General features: G+C 38.5%; 1 protein-coding gene across 1 annotated transcript in view; it reads left to right on the top strand.

Moving 5' to 3' along the window:
• The window catches only part of LOC122559510 (A disintegrin and metalloproteinase with thrombospondin motifs 20-like), a 373,826-nt gene that overhangs the window by 20,084 nt on the left and 335,796 nt on the right, over window positions 1-17,946 (top strand). Inside the window, exon 3 of the mRNA XM_043709081.1 lies at window positions 8,046-8,211. Coding sequence (XP_043565016.1) covers window positions 8,046-8,211 — 166 coding nt within the window. The remainder of the gene's footprint in view (window positions 1-8,045; window positions 8,212-17,946) is intronic.

Raw genomic sequence — 17,946 nt, 5'->3', positions numbered from 1 at the left:
TGAGTGGTTGGGGGTCCGATGAATAATATTTGTCAATATCCTATTTTAAGCAAGAAAAATACTTTCTTCTAACATTATCAGAGCTTCTCATACAATTCAATTAATATATGAGCAGTTTGTTATTCAGTTTTTTTAATTTCAAACTGAACCATTTTTTTAAGGGCTCTCTGAGAATTTAGGAGTATATTTGCTATTCCTGTGCAAATACATTTTATTGTAATGAAATAAACTTTAGTCTGTTTTATTCCTACATTTTTTAGATTTTGGACAGTTCAGCATTACTCATCATGTTATCTGTTGGACTAAATAAACTTTCATCTGTTTAAATGCTACATCTTAGATTTTTAGATGGTTCATGATTATTTCTAAGGTTGTTCTGGATAAAATAGACTTTTAATATTTTTCAATGCTATCTTTTAGATTTTTGGGTAGTTTTAACAATATCCATGATATTGTATTTTGGTTGCCTTTGTTGGACAAAGGCATGATTCAGCAATTTAAGCTTTTACATTGCTTTTGTCAAACTGATAAACAATGAGGGAGAAAACAATATCTAACTTCGCACTGAACATAAAGGAAAGCAAAGTTGGTTTGTTTGAAAACCTGCAGTATGATTGGAGTGACTGTATTACTACTTTGTTCTTAGAATCGACATGTGGGCATGACCATGATGACAATGCAGCAAGACATCTGGGTGATAGTGGGAGTGGAACCAAAATATTGTGAAGCGAGGTGAAGTGACAGATTGAGGGCGGGAATGCTGATGCCAGTTCTTTTGACATCCCTGTGAGCTTACCTTTTGAAGTTTGTTGAAGAATTCTTCCAAATAAAACATTATCCCAACTGTAACTGCAATGTTGAGGCTACATAGTTTCCAAGATGGCAAATGTATTTTCATTTTGCCTGGAGCTTCTACAACAGTATTTAAAGATTAAAACTTGTAATTCACCTTTTTTGACAATGTACGTGTGTGTGTGTATATAGTATATATTAAAACTTGGCGTAGTCATCTTTTTAAAAACACATTGACTGAATTAAAAGCCTTGGACTTTGGGTTGAGAGAGAAGGGATTAGAAATGAGTTGGGACACTTAAAAATGTTTAAGTCAGTGGATTGAAAAATAGACAAGAATGTACAAAGGGATGTCCAATGGGTGGAATTAACAGACCTGGGAGGGTCTGTCCAATAGGTAATTTACATGGACATTTAAAATTTGTAATCTGGAACAAAAAGGTGACAAAACTTCTCATCATGGATATTGTTGGATTAGAGATATAAATCTCAAATTTTAAGAGGAGGAATGAACCCCCACCATCTATATCATAGACAACATGAAAATAAAATCTTGAAACACTTTGCAAAAATTGGCCCACAATGAGAACACTCAATGTAGCCAGGTTGCTGCCGTTGAAACCTGCATTAACTTGGGAAGACTTGTCCAAATACAAAGTATTAGACATTGATGTAATGTCTGCCAAATGCCTGCTCTGAAGAGCTACTGTGGTGATAGCCTGGGGCTGAATTGATTTGACCTCCTACCAGGTATTGTGTGAGGTATAACTCTAACTCTTAGTGTAGTCCTCCTTCCACATCTCTCCTTCCGCATTCTCCTCTGCATTCCCATTGATTCTAGTTTTTCTAGGGTTCTTATTTCATATTTTGTTAAATGCTGCCTTTATATGAGGGGTAGTCATTACCACTTCACCTCTGGAATTCAGCATTTTTATCCATGTTTGAACCACAGCTGTAATGGTGTTAAGAGCTGAACACCCTTGTGGAACCCAAACTGTGCACCAGAGACTAGGTTATTCCTTTGCATGTGCCACTTGTCAGCACTGTTGCTGATCCTGCCAACACCAGGCTGATGATGAAGAGTCGACTGGGGTGGTAATTAGCTGAGTTAGATTTGTGCTGACCTTTGTGAACAGGACATACTTAGGCAATTTTCCACATGGTCAGGTAAATGCCAATGTGGTAGTTTCATCAGGAAGGGTTTCTGCCCAAAACATCGACCCTCCCGCTCCTCTGATGCTGCCTGACCGGCTGTGCTTTTCTAGCACCACACTCTTCAACTCTGATCTCCAGCATCTGCAGTCCTCACTTTCTCCTACCTATTGGTGCAGCTAGTTCCAGAGCACAATTCTTCAGCTCTACTGCGGAAATGTTGTCAGGGTCTTAGACTTTGCAGAATCCATTGTCTTCAGTTGTTCTTTCATACCATGTAGAATGAATCAAATTGGATTAATGTGATGCTGGGGAGCTCAGGACAAATCTTCTGGATTACCTGATTGACACTTTAGCCCGAAGATGGATGTGAACGTTTCAACTGTACCTTTTGCATTAATGTGTTGGGCTCCTTCAGTAAGGATGGGGGATTGTTTTTGCCTCATTCACAGGATGAGGGAGGTGTTGGCTTGGCCAGCATTTATTGACCATCCCTAATTATTCAGAGGGCCATTAAGAGTCAACAACATTGTTCTGGGTCTGGAGTCACATGTAGGCCAGACCAGGTAAGGACAGCAGTTTCCTTCCCTCAAGGACATGAATCAACCAGATGGGTTTTTCCAACATCTGACAGTGGATTCATGGTCAGATGTTTGTGGATCTTCCACCTCCTTTTGTTTAATTGACCCCTACCGTTCACAATTGTGAAGGGTGCAACAAGATTGCAGAGCTCAAATCTGACAGTTTGTTGTGAGTCCAGTCTTTTGTGTGCTGCCTCTGACAGTATTCCCTTTTAACCTTGTACTTGTTTGTATGCAGCCCAAATGACTGCACAAAAGCCTTATGGTTGAGGTAAGATTTTGTTTTGTTTTATTACTTTGTTGGGTTTAATACATTTCCTCTTTCTTTAGCTCACAAAAACCTTGTTGGTTAGCTCCCTTTTGATCTTAACAAGAATAATTCATTGCATTTTTAATTGGAGAGAGGCTAAGCCTTGTGTAAAAAGAATTGAAACCTTTGTTGTGACGAACTGAGAAGGTTGAGCCAGTTCAGCCTTTTTCAGCTGGTCTTAGCTATATTATAAGTTTTGAGACCCTGTAAAGGAAATATGTTCTGAATTGTGTTTGACAAAATTAGGACTTTGCCCTACTCTGATATCTTGCTCACACATTTGACGTGAAGGATAAAGTTCTTCTGAGCTTTTGTTTGTCACGTTCTATGCGTTTTTAATAAGTCATTTTTAAGGATTGTTGTTATGCATTCCTGTCTAATTTATGTATCTTAATGATAGCAATCTCTCACCCCAAACTTAGTCATTGAGTCAAAGACAAGGCTTTTCAGCAGATTGTTTTTGACCAGTGCAAACTCAATCTCTTAACTATTCTGACTATCTAAGGTTACAAAGAGATCCTCACCAATTGGGTCAATTAGCTGAAGAGTGACAAATGGAGATTAATTTTGGATAAATGTGAGATATTGCATTTTGGTAAAACCATCAAGGGCAGGACTTGTACAGTTAAAAGCAAGTCCTTGGGCAGTGTTGTAGAACAGACCCCATGGGTTCAGGTACCTAATTCTTTGAAGTTTATGTCACACATCGTTAAAAATCACACAACACCAGGTTATAGGCCAACAGGTTTAATTGGAAGCACTAGCTTTCGGAGTGCTGCTCCTTCATCAGGTGGTCCTGTTGGACTATAACCTGGTGTTGTGTGATTTTTAACTTTATACACCCCAGTCCAACACTGGCATCTCCAAATCATGTCACACATAGATAGGGTAGTTAAGTAGGCATGTAGCACACTTGCCTTCATTACTCAGATCTTTTGAGTATAGGAGTAGGGACATTATGTTGAGGTTTACAGGGCAGTGGTGAGCCACCTTCTGGACTATTGTGTCAACCTCTGGTCACCCTGTTATAGGAAGGATATTATTAAGCTGCAGAGAGTTCAGAAGAGATTTACCAGGATATTACTAAGATTGGAAGGAGTTGAGTTATAAGGAGGGGCTGAATAGGCTGGGACTTCTTCTAGAATGTAGGAGGTTAAAAGGTGACCTTTGTAGAGATTTATAAATTGATGAGGGGTGTGGATCAGGTGAATGACCTGTGACTATTCCCTAGGGTGAGGATTTCAAGACTTGGGAGCATATTTTTAAGGTGAAAGAGGAGAAAGATTTTGAGACATGAGGGGCAATGGTTTTTACACACAATGGTTCATGTGTGGAATGAACTTCCAGAAGAAGTGGTGGATGTGGGTACAGTTACACTGTTTAAAAGGTATTTGGATAAATACGTGAATAAGAAATGTTTGGAGGGATATGGGCCAAATGCAGGCAGGTGGGACTAGTTTAGTTTGGGATTATGGTCAGCATGGACTGGTTGGCCTGAAGAGTCTATTTCTGTGTTGCATGACTCTATTGCTCTGTAATCTCACTTGAGTCAAGTGCTGGAAAATGATTGTAAGTCTTGACTTGTGGGTTCATCTCCCACTGTAGAGACTTGTGTACATCATCTTGGCTTATGCAACACTTACTGAACTCACTGAGGTGCTGCCTTTCAGATGTTCAGCTGAGGCTCTGCCTTTCAGATGTTCAGCTGAGGCTATGGATGTTAAAGATCCCACTGTACTATTTTGGAAGAGTACACTGGAATTTTTCCTGAGGTGTTGTCAACGTTTACCTCTCAACCTACACATGAAACAAATTGATAGTCTGACTGTTTATCTCAATACCTAGTTACTTTGCAGTCCAAAACTAGGCTCCTGTGTTTTCTATATTGCAGAATGATGATATTGATTATGTTTATAAAGTACTTCAGTAGTAAGGGATGAGTACTGAAGTTGTAAAAACCGCTTTATAAAATCATGTTCCTCTTTATTTTCTTGCATCTTCCCTGCATATCCCCCACTTGCAGACTGCACAAGCTTGTGAACAGTTTCCCTCAGTGCTCTTGTTTGGTTCATAAAGTATTTGTGTTATTTGTACAATGTAGGTTAGGATTCTGAATTATATTCCTTATACTGAATCAAACAATCAGCATTTTGCAATCAGGGTGTTCCAACAATCTTTCAGTACTTGAAGTGGATATAATTTCAGGGCATATAGATTTTGCAATACTCTTACTGTTGAGTTGCTTGCAAGGCTGATCTCAAGATCATTAGCAATAGAAAAAGGAGGAGGCCATTTGGCCCACTTGCTGTACTATTCATGATTGATCTGATTGTGGCGTAACTCCACTTTCCTGCCCATAACCCTTGATTTCCCATTTAGATCAATAACCTGTCCCATTCAGTTTTGATTATATTCAATTGCCAGGTGTCCACTAGTCTCTGCAGAAGAGAATTCCAAATATCACTGACACTTTCAAAGAGATTTCTCACTTTCACCTTCAATGGGAAATAAGACTATTTTTATTTTGGAATCGTCTCTCCTAGTTTCAATGCTCCCAAGGAGCAACTTCCTCTCAGCATCTGCCTTGTCAATACCTCCTCAAAATCTCTAGATATGCTTCAATAAGGTGGCCTTCTATTCTACAAAACTCCAAATCTACTCAACTAGTTCTTTCATTCCATGAGTTAATCTAGTGAACTTTCTTTGAACTGCTTCCAAGCAAGGATCTTTTAGGAAACTATGCTGTTACACAATAGATTTCTCAATGTGATTGTAACAAAAATATTCAACCCAGAACAAAATTCACAGCGAGGTTTTTAATTGGTCTTCATTACAGAATCATAAACATGAGACTTTGATCATAAAACAGCGCGGTAGGAGGCCAGACAGCCAGCTCTCCATTAAATCCCTCAGTCTCATTCTCCTGCCTTGCAAGTGACGGTGTAATAGTAATGTTACTGGGCTAGCAATCCAGAATCTCAAGGTTAATATTCTAGGAACATGGGTTCAAATCCCACCATGGCAGATGGCTAGCCTAATAGTCATGATGTGGAGGAGCCGGTGTTGGACTGGGGTGGACAAAGTTTAAAAATCACACACCAGGTTATAGTCCAACAGGTTTACTTGCTGTAAATTCTGTGTATTATGGTCTTGCTCAATAGCTACCTGATGAAGGAGCAGCGTTCAAAAAGCTAATTCGAAATATACTTGTTGGACTATAACCTGATGTTGTGTGATTTTTAACTTAGCCTAATAGTGACCATGTAACTATTGTCAATTGTTGTTTAAGAACCCAATTCACTCACTAATGACCTTTAGGAAAGGAGATCTGCTGACCTTACTTGGTCTGATCTACATGTGGCTCCAGACTCCAGCAATGTGATTTACTCTTAACTGCTTGCTGGCCAATAGGGACAGGAAATAGATGCTGGAAATCCATGTCTCTTGAGTAAAATTTTAAAAATTTATATCTATATCTGATCTTACACATGGCAGATGGCGACATAGCATCTCATAGGATGCCTTCAATTCTAGTTGAGGGACCATAATGCATGGAAAATATCTGTAAAATAAACACTGTGCTCCTTTTCTTTGACAACATCTGTGAATGTTTTGTGGAAAGGCAAAGTAGCACAATATCATCTTTTGTTACATAAGTGTCATAAATTTAAATATTTTTAATAAGTTAAAGGTGATTTCAGTTGCAGAGTTTGCATGGGTAGTTATTATAGTTATATCCTGACATATTTGTACAAATTGTCTTACTACATGTATTTGTCATGGTCCTTCTAATAAGGATGATATTAAGAAATGAGTAGAAACAGCCCTAGAATTTCCCAATGTGGCAATTCCTTTTTAAAGCTTATTTTCACAACCAGTGTTTGCAGTGAGATTTTTATCTGTGGTAACAGTATTTATTCTATTTTTATTTACAGTTTTGCTCCCAACAATAAATAGATGAAATCTTCCGCAGTTGTTTGCTCGAAGTACAGATTGTTGCTTTGTTCACATTGAGTTGTTCTACAACTGCATGTTGTTAAACATGCTATGTTAAAACATGATCTACATGCCATGTTCATTGGAATGCATAGCTGGAATTGTTAATGAATTGCTAATTCCCTAGCAATCCCATATTTTTTCAAATTGTTATTTATTGCGCATTTTCAGCATGTTGATATTTGGTGGGTTGACAGTCTCTCTCTTAATAGTTGTTAACAGGTAGGACTCAGAAAATTGGTAAATGTTAATTCAGAACCTTGATTTAATAAAATGGTTAACTGCAAAGTAGTTAAAGCTCAATATCACCTCCAATGCAAATACTCAAAACCTCCTCACACAAACGTATTGTACATAGAGTGTATGTTTTATTATTGACCTCATCATAGTAATGAACATTTAATGTCAGTTGAGGTGATGGGAATTTAATAACTTGGAGTGGGTTAACCATTTGCAGTTTTGTTTACAGAGGAGCTTATAAATACAGTAGAGTTATACAGCATAGAACCAGACCCTTCAGTCCAACTTGTCCATGCAGACCAAGTTTCTCAAACTAAACTAGTTCTATTTGCCAGCATTTGGCCCAATTCACTCTAAACCTTCCTTATGTTTTTAAATGTTTTTAAATGTTACAACTGTATGTGCACCTACCACTTCCTCTGGAAGTTCGTTACACATATGTCCCATGCTCTGTGTGAAAAAGCTGCCCCTCAGATTCCTTTTAAATCTTTTTCTTCTCACCTTAAACCTATGCCCTCTAGTTTGGTCTCCTCTGCCCTGGGGAAAAGACCTTTGCTATTCACCTTATCCCTGCCCCTCATGATTTTGTAAACCTCCATAAGGTCACCGCTCAGCCTCTTACTCTTCAGTGAAAGAAGTCGCAGCACAGGCATATGATATGCTTCAGCTACAATGAGTGAGCTGTGGTCCTGGCTTGCTCCAGGCTGCATCATATCTTATATTCTGACTTGCATTCCTAATAGGTTGGGCTTTATTCCAGGAATTTAGCTTTATGCCATACAGCTTTTAATGGTTGGATTTCCAATTGGTCATATTCCCATTATGGTAAATGTTTCATGTTGAATGTTATATCTGTCACATGCCTTGTGATGGAGAAGTGAAGAATGATTCTATGTAGCTTAAGCAGAATTGTTCACCATTTTGAATGAACAGCATATTTGGTGTTAAATCCTTGTTCTTATTATCTGTGACAGATGGGCACTTTTCAGACATCTGATGGACAATATTTTTTGGAACCGCTCATGAAACCAGATGGAGGGCAATATGAAGATGAGCACAATAAACCACATATCATATACAAGCCTGGAGCACTGAATAGTAATCCTTTGGGAAAAACTTCTCATCCATGTGCAACGTTCGGTAGGTGGGAACGCTTCACTTTTATTGTAAAGGATTCACCAAGTGTGCTTTGCTTTATAAAGAAGTAATGTGCATTTTCTTTCCCTCTCTGGTTCTTGTGCACTGACAGTGAGGATAACTAAACAACTGTTTAGGATGCTGTTATAGGCAAGTCTGAATCTGTCTTCATCAAGCATCTGTTCATGTGTATATCCAGCAGATATTGTTAAATAGTAATTAGGAGTGGAAACCCTGGCCATATTCTGCAGTATATTACAACTAACTTTATTTCCTTAATTGGTTCCCATGCCCTCCAGCTAAGATCAGCTACTGCAGCTCACATGGACAACCTGAGACTGCCTCAGACTCTCTTTACCCACCACCATAACCTTCTGAATAACTGAGAATTTCTTTCCTCCCACTGTAAAATTTGTAGTACCCAACATCTTTACACCTTTATAAGGGAGATTGGTTACCTCAGTTGGCTGGATGGTTTGTATTGCAGAGTAATGTCAACAGCATGGGTTCAATTCCTGTACCAGCTGAGGTTACAATGAAAGGAACTCCTTCACAACCTGTCCCCTTGTCTGAGGTATGGTAATCCTTAGGTCAAACTACCACCTAATGAGAGAGTCATCCAATGGTCTGTTAGGACTATGGTGACTTGGACTTTTTTACCAACCTTTCACAGTACACATGGAGGCAAGACTGGGCCTTCCTGTTGAAGGAAACAACTGGCCTACTTATGGACCCTTTTCTAAATGGCTCAAGAGGAGTCTGATACTTCTTGGATGGTTTCTGAACTGTTTGATCCTGTGTCCCATTCTGTGCCTTGGCACAAGTAAAAAAAACCAAATAAGTTAGTTATCTCTAATAGCTTTAGAGGTTAGTTGGTTAATTTCTTCTCCAAAGAGAGATCATAAGACCTTTGTTTTATTTGAAAGGCCTTTCAAGTTGTAATCAACTGATAGATTAAACTGAGCAAATACAGATTATTTATATAGGTTATTTGTTGACTCTGGGCTTAGAATTACGTTACAAATGATGACATGGATTTTTAATACATGTGCACTTTTGATAACAAGCAAATGTTAGCGAGACCTGAATTTATAACCTGAAAACTTGTTTGAAGTCTCAAGTCTTTGAAAAATCTGGTGAAGTTTAATTTAAAAAAAAACCTTTTTTGAATACAATTTGGTATTGAAGATTAACAATTTTGCATTGTCGCTCATTATATTTTCATTATAATTCTCTCAAAATACCCTCTTCTGAACACAATGTTTAAGAACATGGTGCATGGATGAGAAAATGCATACTCTCAAATGATTGACAAATAAATATTTCATGATTGTTTTTTAAGTCATGCAGGAAAAGAACTTTTGGACTTTTGACAGTTTCCTGGGGATAAAAAATCTACACATGTTGCTTCAACAGCAAGTTTTTTTAAAAAAATCTAGCACCGTTGCAAAGGCTAAATTGCTTCTATGGGAAGGCTAAATTGCAGTCATAAGAGTGTATGAACCTTTGTGACTATGTTTGACTCAGGCATGTTTGACATCTTTGAAATAGAGTGCAAAGTTGGTTACGGCCACACTGATTAAAAATGTGGAATGGAAATCCGAGTACACTCTGACAACATAAATTGAGATGTATCTGTGGATGGCGCAATGATAGAAATGTCCACAATTTTTGGAGGTCACGAAAGAATCTTCAACCCTTAGGAAAAGAGGAAGATATGGGAAGCAGGGTCCAGTGCTTGAATGCAGTTGGAAGAAACTGGCAGGGGACATGGAAGAGAATTAATGGCATTGAGTGAGTTGCCAAATAAGCAATTGTGTTTAATCAGTGATCTGGAGGTGCCACTGGAGCAGGATCAAAGAACTTAGATTTTTAACTGCAGCTAAGAAGAGAGTCCTGCAATATTCCTTGGGCACAGCCGAGTGTGGGAAATTGGTGTAACAAACTCTGGTAAGTGTCTGACTTGAAATATTGTGGAATAATGTTACTTTTTTTCAAATTCACGAGATACAATTGTCTGCTATATGATATATAAACCGTGACAATGTTTATCTATACAATTCTGTTCAAATTCTGAAGGATACAAACTTTTAACAAAATGGTATTATGTCTTCCTAATGCGGTTATTCTCTTCAATTTAGAGAGAGACTTCGGACCCTCCCGTTTGAGCAACAAGTCATCTAATTGTACGCTGCAAGTGTTCCAGTACTTGAATTGCAAGAAGCATATTCCATTGCCAACACTGATTAACAGTTACCTTCCCGGACACAAGCTCAGAGAAATCAACAAAACCAGCTGATATAGTCAAACTAAAGAAACTAATTGGAGAGAAAAGTCCTGTGAATAGGAACATGCCTCTGCTTAGTTTTGAGGTCAGGAGAATTACTGCAGCTACAGTGTATTTGCTGTTTGATAGAACATTTGAAGCCCCACGTATCAAAGGACATTGAACAAGCAGTCTTTGATTTGCAGGAGGTGCTGCGCTCCAGTATCATTCAAACATCAAAGCCTGTTGCTGATTATTTTGGTGACCTTAGATAAAGCAACATGATATTGGTGAAGGAGATTGAGTTTGGCACGTTTCAGATCAGGATTGTAGCCACTTATAAAAGCTAAGGAGAGTCGGGCAGGTTTCAAAGAGTTTGGTGGCCAGATTAAAATATCTGATTTGAGTTACAGGCATTATAGTGGTGTAGTGATAATGATACTAGACTGGTAATTCAGAGATTGGGCTAATGGTGAAGAAAGTGAGAATTTAAAATTCACTTTTGCAGTTTGCCAATTTGAAGTCATTTTAAATCAAATCTGAAAATAATGAAACTAATGTCATAAAAGCTGTTGTTATAAAATTTGTTCACTAGTGCTAAAGAAAGATACTTACTGTCCTCACCAAGTCTCAGTTATATGTGATTCCAGTTCCACATTAAAATGGTTGACTTCTATCGCCCTCAAAGTGGCCTAGGCAGTCACTCAGGTGTACCGAACTAGGAAACTAAGGTGGGCAGGAGATATTAGCCAGGTCAACAATGTCTAAATACCAAGATAGGATATGTCTAAAAGGTGTTGAGAAACTTGTCAGCCAATCCCTTTGCTAACTAAGCAAAATAAACATGATTAGCACCAATATGGAATCTACCTGTTGAAATGTGGTAGATGCACAGCCAATGCTTCTGATTCTCTTATTGAATTTATGTCCTCACTTGAAAAGACACTGTTCTTAATAATATAAGAAATAGGGCAGGTCTCTGCACTATTATCAATGTGGCTGATTTTCAACTTCCATTTTCCCCTTCTGATTCCCACATTGCTTGATTCTCTTCCAGCCTTGATCGCTCTCAGTCTTGAATGTAGTGAATGACTGAGCGTTTGCAGTTTCTGGAATAATGAATTTCAAAGATTCACAATGCTCTGAGTGAATAGAGTCATAGAGTCATGGCTCCTATCTTAGTCAGAAATAACTGAACTATTGCCCTGAGACTATGCTATCTAGTTCAAAACTCTCCAGCCGTGGGAAACAGTCTTTCAATATCAACCCTTGTCAAGTTCTCGCAGAACAGTTAAATATTGCAATAAGATTACCTCTCATTTTTCTAAACCTCAAAGAGAATGGACTCATTCTACTCAGTCCCCACTTCCAGGATAAAATTTTTAAAACATTAATCTAGTCATTGCAATCAATCATCAATGGACTTATCAATGTAAAATATTGTTCCAAGGACAGAAGACGAAAACTCAAATATAGCAATATACATAATACATTGTTACACAATATCTCATTTTCTTCAGTCATTTTTAAGATCTGTTGAAAATCCCACTAAACAAATTAATTGAACCCATTTGTTTTCATATTACTTATCTGAGCAGTGCATTCCGATTATAAACAGTTGTAAAATTTGATTAATAGAACTTAACTGTTTGCTAACCATTATTATGAACAATGGCATGTAACAGTAACAATTTGGAGTGCAAAAGCAAAGTTAGTGAATAATGTTAAGTCACTGTAGTCTTAACAGATCGTAGGGTGGCTCTCTCATTAGAGAGGTAATTGGTGACAGTTTAACTTGAGGGTCATCTTGCTTCAGGGGAAAGATTGGAAAAGAATTGATCCCATGGTGTTGGCATCACAAACCAGTCATCCAGCCGACTGAACCAACTGAACTCCTTCTGTAATCAGTGTTTGCAGAAATCGAGTATGTGTGAAACTAATGGGTTGGGCAAATGTATGGCCTTTTCAATCCTTCTTCCTCACACCTGCCAACCTCTGTCTTAACAGCTGGCCTTACAGTTAGTTACAGGCTCACAAATTGGTTGTTGCAGTGTTTGAAGAGTCATGTGAAGTCCTGGGAACTCAGCTGAATCAACACTATTATGCTATATGCGGATCCAATTTCTTGCATATTTTTAGGATCAGGGTCCCTGTCAAGTGACATTCATCCGTCCATTTTTAAGAGGAGGTCCCTATTTCAAGATGTAGCTGATTAGTCACAGTCACTTCTTTGCTAAATTGAGCTGGTGTGTTGAATTTCTGCTGTCTTCAAGTTTCAAGAGCCTGCCATTAAAGCTTTGCTAACTTGTATATAATGTGACATTGAACTTTGTACAATCCAGTCTAATCTCTTCCAGGAGTTTGGAAGGATGCCATGACAATGATATTTTCAGTTCCCGTAACTGTCCTGCACAGGAGATGTGTTGGGATTAACTAAATCTGGAGCAGTCAAATCTCCCATTAACTTGGCTAAAAAAGAAATTGAGATTAAAATCAATTGGGATGTGGAATAAGTGATTGATCCTCCAAACTTGCTTATATGCCCTAATTAATATTTTAAAAAATTGACTTTGGGAGTTAAGGATTGATTCCCAGAGAAGTTGGAAATCAATAATGCTGCTGCGACACTGTTTATTGAGTACAGCAGTGCTCCAATTCATGGGAACCATCAATTCCCCTGAAACCTCATCCAAGTTTGAGCCCAAAAGAATCAAGTTTGCCATCCTGTTCAGCTCTCCTGGGTGAGGTCTAATGAATTTTCTAGCCAAGTTAATGCGTGTTGAAATTTTCACTAATAATACTCTCTCAGGGATATTTCACTATGTTAAATGTCACACATACGCAAATTGTTGGTATTGAAAATACCTTGCCTAGTTCAGAGCAATTTGACCTCACCAAATTGCATCACAAATTGTTCAATCCAGCCAGATAAGGGAATGTAATGTAATGACACAGATTGATCATTGAATCTCGACCTTCACTGAACTGTCAGTCCCATTTTCAGTGGTGTATTTTGTTTTTGGGGTGTTACAGCCCTAATTATTGTTTTGTAATGGTTCCACCACTTCTCCCCCTGGTTTGTTACTGCAGAGAAAAGTTTGAATCAATGTGTTGATGGGGGCTGTCTTGATCCGGGCTCATCAAGTTGCTTCTGTTTTAACCTGTAGACCACCGTATTTATGCAATCACCTGTAATATGATAGTGTGGACCTGATAGAACTGGGAAAAGAAAGCAGAACTGATATGTAACGCAACTAAAGTTTCTGAACAGGCAAGATCCACTACTTTTAAAGTCTTTTTATTCATTCCTTCATTTCAATTACAATTGCAGGAGAGGTCTATAAAGATGAATTATGCCAGTTAGTTCATGAGGCAAGTATGGATTAGAAAATTGTGGGCAGTATGTCAACTTGTTTTTTAATAAAATGCCATTTTCTATGTTGTCCGTGAGATGTAAGATACCCCTGTTTCAGTTTGCATCCTCTTACAATAGGCAGATACAGCCAGTTCTGCTATAACATAGTAGTTCTGCTCTTGTACAATCCCGGGTTATAAGAAAGTCACGTAATAGCAGCACCATTTAAACTAATAAAGCAGGAATTATGTTATAACCAATACATGCTTTAAAAATAGTGTCCTCAATTCATCAATCATGTTATTGCTAATTAGCTTTGATGAAACACGTGTTATAGCAGAATGACCTGTCCTGCAGTTAACTCTATGCTTGAGTGATCTCTTGGATCTCTTTCCATTGCTTGGATGGGCTGAAGAAGAATTTTCCAGATTTGTTTTTCCCACCAGATTGACCTGGGGATTTTTTTTTTAACCTGCTTTCAGCTTTTCCCATCATAAGAAATCACATATTTTGAATGGGGTGAAAAGTATATTTACTGTGAAAAGATACCAGAATTTTGTGATTGCTTCTTCAACATGGATATATGGAACATTCTAGCTGGGAGGACGATTGAGACAGGTATCTGGCAACATTTAAAAATCATCTGGATGGTACTTAAAATGCCAAGGTATGGGCTATGGACCAAGTGCAAGTAAATTGGGTTAGTGTAGTTTGGAGTTAGTTGGACAGCATAGAAACAGATCTTTTTGGCCCACTATGTCTATGCTGTTTGACTCTGACACTGACTCAGCATCTTTCCTGATGGTTACTGTATGTTCGTAATGACTTCCAGTTTATATCATAGTCTTACCAGCCCCTACCATTGTAATCAAACCATCATCTTCTACTCTGGAATCTCCTTTGTAATTGCCTTAATCTCCATCATCCCTCCATCTCTTACTCTCCATCTCCCCTGTTTTAACACATTCCTCGAAACCTACCTTTTTGAACTACCTTTTGACAGTATCCCTTGAATCATTTCTTTGCAGGTGTCCAATTTGATGCTATGATGCTCTTTGCAATTTTTCTGTATGTTAGGTATGCTGCATAAATGGAAGCTCTTATGGATTCTAAATTCGATTTCTACCAGTTGGCATATTGTCAATTTAAGTTTTCAGTGCAGCAAGTTTCTAGAAGTACTCCAATTTGCTTCAGATATAAAGGCAGCACCCTTTTGAGTTGATTTCAACGTTCTATGCCCTGCGGATAGATGGCTAATTGTTAGCAGCTCTTTTACATTCTTGGAGCTCAGCCTTTCTGTATTTTAATTTTCAATTTTAACCTGCAGGACTTTGACTGGATTAAAGTGCTCAATAAAGCAAATGGAATAATGCAAATAGGGCCTAAAAGGACCTGGAACCCAAGCAGGGAGGCTGTAGTTTACATCCTCCCTGAGTGATGTAGACAGGAAAGACCCTATCCTATATCTGCAACAAGTCCTCCTTCATATAATCTTGCCCTGACATCAGTTGCTCCATTCTCTCTTCTTATTCACTCTTTGCTTGATCAGAAGCGATACTTTCGAACTTCAGGTCATTCAAACAACAAAAACAAACTTCTGAAATATATACATTTAAGCACAGACCCATTAATTATTTTCCTCCTCAGATCCATTATAGGGACACATCTGGTTACATGAGATTACTAAATATTTACATAAAGTGAAAATATTTTCAATGTGTTGCAATCTCTGGCTTGTGTTGCCGTACGGAGCACGTCAAGTTTTCCATCAAGAGACTCCGAGGTTAAGGATGCTGCTTAATGGATTGGAGGAAGGATAGATGGCTGGATAAAGGCACTTGCTTTACTGACAGCTTGCCCCTCCTTTTGAATACCGGTTGATAACAGAGTGACAGATAAGACACCTGCAGCCACCATCAAAGCATAAAATTGCCTCTAATAAAGGACTCCAGTTTGAACTGTGGATGTCCAGTGCCAGTGGCCTCAGACCTTTTCTGAAAGATACCATCTATTTTAAGATGGAATGACGAGATGGCTTTGAAGAATGAAGGAGAGCTCTTCTCTGTCATTGCCAGCATAAGACTATCTGTGTTGGTTAACTATTGTTACATGGGATGTGATTGAGGTTGTAGTCCTGACCTTTTAACTTACTGTTTGCACAGTGATCTCTATCATAACATGAGGGTTCCTTTTTTTCCGTCTCTCAAAGAAATCAAAACAAGTGGCAGAACAAAACATTGAAATGATAAGAAATTGGCTCACATCTACCTACATGTGTAATATATTAGTGATACAAATTCGTGACTTGCCATGCTGCAATACATGTTTAAAATAAAGTAATTATTGTTTAAAATTTTTAAGTGATCACAACTTAACACTAGATCACTCTCACAATAATTATGTAACCTATAGATTTCCAAAATCTCCTGCTCTCTCCATTCCCCATATCACCTTCAGTGTTTCGAAATCAATTTCCTTTCTCAGTGACTTGCCTCCACCACCTTGTGTGGTAGAGAACACCACAAGTTCACCACCCTCTGAGTGAAGAGATTTCTCTTCATCTCAGTCTAAGATACTCTATTCTGAGACCGTGACTCTTTGTTCCAGACCCCTCCCAGTTTGAGGGAGCATCATCCCTGCATCCAGTCTGTCTAGTTCTGTAAGAATTTCATATTTCAATGAGATCTTCTCTCATTCTTTTACACCAAAAGCTGTCACTATTCCTATAGTGGGGATATAGAACTCACTGCCTGAAAGGATAGTGGAGGCAGAAACTCTGTACTGGCCTCAGAATATTAATAATGCACTTAGACCCATTGGACTGTGGCCTGATGTTGTGTGATTTTTAACATTTACAAGTCATCCTCATTGTGTAATCTAAAGATGTGCAGGTCGGGTGAATTGGCCATGCTAAATTGCCCATAGTGTTAGGTGCATTAGTCAGGAGTAAATGTAAGGTAGGGGAATGGGTTTGGGTGGGTTACTCTTCGGAGGGTCGGTGTGGACTTGTTGGGCCAAAGGGCCTATTTCCATACTGTAGGGAATTTAATCTAAGGTGCTGAAATCTACAGGCCAAGACTGGATAGCAGTCTTTCAGCCTGAGTAGGTACTTCTGTGCTGTAAATCTGTATAATTCCAGATCGATTTAATTAACTGACTTTGTAATTCCCAGCCACCATGGAGAAACTTGAACTCATGCTGTTAGATGCTTGGTTGAAGCTACCTGGTTACTGGCCAAGTGATATTACCACTACACCACCATTCTATGTGTAATCAGTGAGGTTAAATAGTGTCTAGCTAGTGTGGTTCACTCTAGGAAGACCATTGGAAAAAAAAATCAAGTTTGGGGTGAAAAGTAAATGTGCTGAGGCTTTAAAGGACAGTGAAGATGAGAATAGGAGATCACATGAAGTACAAAAAACACAGGAAACCACTCTTTCAACCTATCTGGACATAATTGCATAATTCTGTGGCTTCACCAGGTCTTCATTTATATCAAAGCACCTTTAAGCATGGAACCTTCACAACTGGAAATTAGTTCTTCTTTTGAATTGGGTTATAAACAGCCTACATTCCCAGTTTCTTGGCACTCCCATGATCCATGCTCCTGAAATCAATTGAGCCCATTTGCAAATCTACCCCATAGTTATTATTTTTGCTCATCTTAATATCAAAAAGAATGTTTGATGGCCCGTTATGAGATTTCTTTCAGAGGAGGCTTAAATTACCACTAGAAAGTGCTTGAGGGCCTCTACTCTGTTTTGGGAACGTGCTTGCCCTTTACCACATGCAGCCAAGACTGCAAAGTTCCCACGATGAATTGGCATAGTGTCCAGTTCCTATCCTACCTAATAACAATGCCTGAGCTTCATATGCTGTTCAATGTTGGTGAATATTACATTTTGCTCTGGGCTTGTTGGGTGGCTTAGGGGAAAAGGGGGTCAGTAAAGAGCAGTGTTACACTGTGCGTGCTGAAATAATCAGTGGTGACCATGTGCTGCCAGCATTTGTCATCCAATCATTGGTGTCAGCAAACATATTGAAGCAAATGCTGGTTTCATTCAGTAACAGAGATATCACGTATGTTTGCTGTAGGCTTTGAATACCAAATTATAAT

This window comes from Chiloscyllium plagiosum, chromosome 19 (assembly GCF_004010195.1).
Source record: "Chiloscyllium plagiosum isolate BGI_BamShark_2017 chromosome 19, ASM401019v2, whole genome shotgun sequence".
Taxonomy (NCBI): domain Eukaryota; kingdom Metazoa; phylum Chordata; class Chondrichthyes; order Orectolobiformes; family Hemiscylliidae; genus Chiloscyllium; species Chiloscyllium plagiosum.
The sequence above is the reverse complement of the archived record's forward strand: the minus strand, read 5'-3'. Positions and strand labels throughout refer to the sequence as shown.